A 4415-nucleotide genomic window follows, 5' to 3' on the forward strand; every position below is an offset into this window, starting at 1 on the left:
TGACAGTGTTCCAGTCCCAGTGACACGTTAACTTTTAAACCTATACATAGACAATATATTGTCAGTGTTTAATTTACGTACGTAGTGTACTGAAAGGTCAAAGCTTTAGGCACGTATCTTTTTCTTTCAATGATCATCACAATAAAATACAAAAAAAAAAAAGTAAATATAATAATGCTGAATCATTCTTCCACATATAATTATATATTATCCAATGGCATGGGGTAAGCTCCTCCACCTCCACGCATAGATATGTATATATATATATATAATCTTGACTGTAGTAGAAGAATTATATATACAGGGAATTTTGATGATGATCATCATGAACAGATTTTTTTATTTAACTAATATATATTTGATTGATTGTTACAAATTATATATTGCACGTGCGTACTCAATATATAATCATAACATACATATTATATTGATATTCAATTTCTACATGATGGAGCAGGAATTAGGGTTTTCATCACTGAACATGATGGTGTAGGAGTCGTCGACGGTGGTCTCAGAGATGGTGGCGGTATTGGGGACGCGCCTGACCATGTTGGGCGGGGCCTTCTTGTCGTACGCCTGAGACACGTAAGGATTGGCCACCATAGTGTACGGAACATACGGCCACAGCTCAACCTTCTTCTTCGTCGACTGAGCTGCCTTCAACACTTTCTTCGGATCCACGTAACCAGTCACGGTCGCCTTTTGCTGTTTCAAGTCCACATCCACTGATTTAGCTCCTGCCATCCATTTATATATAATTATTCAACAAAATTTAATCATATTTGTTAAAAAAAATTCTTAAATCATATATATATATATGTTTGTGTAAATCGCAGCTTGCTATCGAATTTATGTGTATCTTTTTATGTATGCACATACTTTGTACTTTTAAAAATGGTTAGACAAAGATAATTGTCAAGTAAAAAAATAAAGTTGTGTCATGTAAAAAATGAACTGAAGCTCTGGTCAACAATACATATTATTTTGTCGAACTATTTTTCATGGAAAATACCTTTGACGCCGGAGAGAACGCTCTTCACCTTGCGGGCACAACCCTCGCAGTCCATCCTTATTTTTAGGGCTACAGTTTGTGTTTGCTTCTTCTTCTTCTTGCTCTTCACACTGCTTAGTAGATCGGACAAGTATTCCAGAGTACCTTCGACTCCCATTTTTCTTTACTCAATTTTTGGATAATACTATAACGATGATTATTAATCAGTTAATTAGTACAATATTATATAGTTTTACAGTTATAAACTGATCAATTTCACTGGAGAGAAAGAAAAAAAATAGAGTAAGGCTTAATATGTATGTATATACTAATATACTGAAGCAAGATGAGAGAAGAGTTTTGGTGAGTTTTTAATGAAAAGGACTAATCCAAACTTGGTTTTGTCTGAAATAATGGATAGCTAGTAGAGAAGAGAGATGATATAAGGAGAGATCGATGATCACAGTGAATAATTATATGAGTGACAAGAAAAATGATATGAAAGATACACTAACTTGCTTGGCTTATATAGAATTTTTTTTTTATATTATATTTACTCACATTATTATATATAATATATAAAAATGTACAGAATAAAACAAATATATATTTAAAGGTGTGGGGTACGTACGTCCTGGTCTCCTAGAAAGTGCAGGAACCTTCGTTGAAAACCCTATGGGGATTCCCTTCTTTATAAATTAATGCCTATATAGATATATATATTTATCAGCATACATACACTAATTTTATAAGTAGGGATGTCACTATGTGTTTTATACATAAATAGATCTGTTATATATACATACATATATATATCGATATTTCTTTATTATATGTCCCGTGAAATTAGGGTAAGTTTAGTATATATATAACTTTATTTAATGGCATGGCTATAATAAATAATTTTAGTTGGTAAATTTTCAAAGCTCAAAGAGTCTTTGTCCACTAGCTGTATTGCTACCAAGCTTTACCGGTACTCTGTTTACTTTCTATATACTTTCGTGTACCCCAAGCATTGAACTCTTCATCTTTCTTTTGAATATATTTATTGGCATGTATAGCTATAGGTATTTGATATATTATATAAAGTTGATAATAATACGAACTTGGATCTCGCATAATCAGCCGCCACGTATTAAGATCAAGCGACAAGAACAGTTGATTTTTTATGACGTGTACAGTTCAATGGGTGATGCATGGGCCACGTGGCTACCAGAATTCTAAGGGGAGCTGGTAAGGTATACTATAAAAGCTTATATATATTTTGCTCCCAACTTAATTGTCCTGTAGTGAAATTGCTTGGTTGATTGGGTTATTGATTGGGCGGTGGTACTGTAGAAATTAAAATTAAAAGATTGAGAATAAACAAAGGCATAGGTGGCTCTGGCTGCTATGCCACATGGCAACCAACAAGGTGGAAAGTTGAGTATATTTAAAGCACAACCTTTTCTTATCATCAGATTATAATCTTTTTTTTTTTTTTTTTTTTGAAAAAAAGTTACATTTATGGTGGTTGAGATCAATCATCTTACTTTTATGGCATATAAAGTAATGCAAATCATTTCGCTCCACAACAAAAATACAATCGTGCTATATTAGTTAGAAGACTTTCTGAACTTTCTATACAAATTTAATATAATGGAAGATATTGTATAATATAGAAGATATTATGTAATTAATTACGGTATAATAATGTGATTATAGGCATATATAGCTTAATCATATCACAATTCTTCTTACAAGGAGGTCATAAATTCTAATTTTCTTTGTTCAACTTAAAAAATAAAAAACTATATGATAGTATAATTATTGTATTAAATATATATAAAGTGATATTTTCACGTATATATATTTTATCGATTAAATATCATTTTAAAACTTGAGATTATTGATCACTGGGTGAAAGCAAAGTACATGTCTCTGCTTAGTTTTATTTAGAAAATTTATTAATTATTTTTATTTAGATGTTATATAAATTTTCAATAAATAAAATATTGACATAAATATATTAAAAGAAAAATTAAACCAAAACATTGTTTATGGTTTTTTTATAAAAAAAAATGTCATAATATTTTAGATCACAAACTACTTAAATTGTACAAAACATTCATGATATATTATTCAAATCACATCTTAATGATTGAATAAGAAACTTGTTTATTATTGATAAAGAAGATAAATAATATTTTAATTTCTTATTTAGTTATACAGTCATACTATTTGTATACACACGACACTTATATATAATTTATTTATTATGTACTATATATTATTATAATAATAATATTTTATATCATGTGAATTTATATTAATATAATTATTAAATATCTAGTTTTGTATTGAATATTATTATTATAATAATAGTTTATAATATTTGAATTTATATTAATATAATTACTAAATATTTATTATAAGTTATATATTATTATTTTAAATTTATATTGATATAATTATTAAATATCTAGTCTTATTATAATAATGATATTTTATAACATTTGAATTTATATTAATATAATTAATAAGAGAAAATATTATTTTAGCCATTGTATTTTTCCCAAATACGCGATCTGCCCCTGTGTTTTGTTAAATGACAATTCAGACCCTGTGTGTTCACAAAATGTATCAAAATAGTATCCTAGACCCAACTTTTGTCAAAATATTTTTAATTATATATAAGATCAATTCTCGGGTTGTTAGTTATGCGATGAATTTAGAGAAGCAGAGAAAGTGGTCGAGGAGCTGAAAATAAAATATTATATTTGAATTTTTTACCAAAATTGGGTATAAGATACTATTTTGATCCATTTTGTAAACACACAATGTTCAAATTGTCATTTTTCAAAACACAAGGAACGATCGCATATTAAAAAAAACACAAAGGCCAAATTCGTATTTTCCTAATTAATAACTATCTAGTCTAGTATTAAATATTATTATAATAATGATATTTTATAACATTTGAATTTATATTAATATAATGAATAAATATCTAATAATGTTTGAATTTATATTAATATAATTAATAATTTTGAATTAGTTTTAAAAGTATATTTCGTTAAATATTTGAAATATCCCACTAAAATTAATAAAAGAAACGTTAAAACTAAAAATTTCTAAATATTTATGTTATCTACACACTTTCTATATAAAAGGAGATCTATGATTTGATAACATGCCAAAAAAAAATTTATTATAAGCTTTTTTTTGGCCTTTTAGACTTTATCTTCGGAAGTCTTCCTCAATATATATTTAATTATTCAGCTAATTTGATTATTATGACGTAGTACAGATCACATATCATTTATATTAATGATTATTTTGGCTTCATGGCCTTCTGATGCAAGACATCAAAAGTTAAACGCGTATTATAATTTAAATGCTCGATCGTCATAATGTGAAGTCAACTTCACTTGGAAATCTTATC

The 4415-nt window shown here is 27.6% G+C and overlaps 1 protein-coding gene across 1 annotated transcript; it reads right to left on the reverse strand.

Moving 5' to 3' along the window:
• Positions 1-292: 292 nt before the first annotated feature.
• On the reverse strand, positions 293-1490 carry LOC133804639 (heavy metal-associated isoprenylated plant protein 24). Its single transcript, XM_062242783.1, has 2 exons — positions 1013-1490; positions 293-737 (listed from the first exon to the last, which is right to left on the reverse strand). The coding sequence occupies exons 1-2, from the start codon at positions 1167-1169 to the stop codon at positions 442-444; spliced, it is 453 nt and encodes a 150-aa protein (XP_062098767.1). The 5' UTR covers positions 1170-1490; the 3' UTR covers positions 293-441.
• Positions 1491-4415: the final 2925 nt, after the last annotated feature.

This window comes from Humulus lupulus, chromosome X, assembly GCF_963169125.1.
Source record: "Humulus lupulus chromosome X, drHumLupu1.1, whole genome shotgun sequence".
Taxonomy (NCBI): Eukaryota; Viridiplantae; Streptophyta; class Magnoliopsida; order Rosales; family Cannabaceae; genus Humulus; species Humulus lupulus.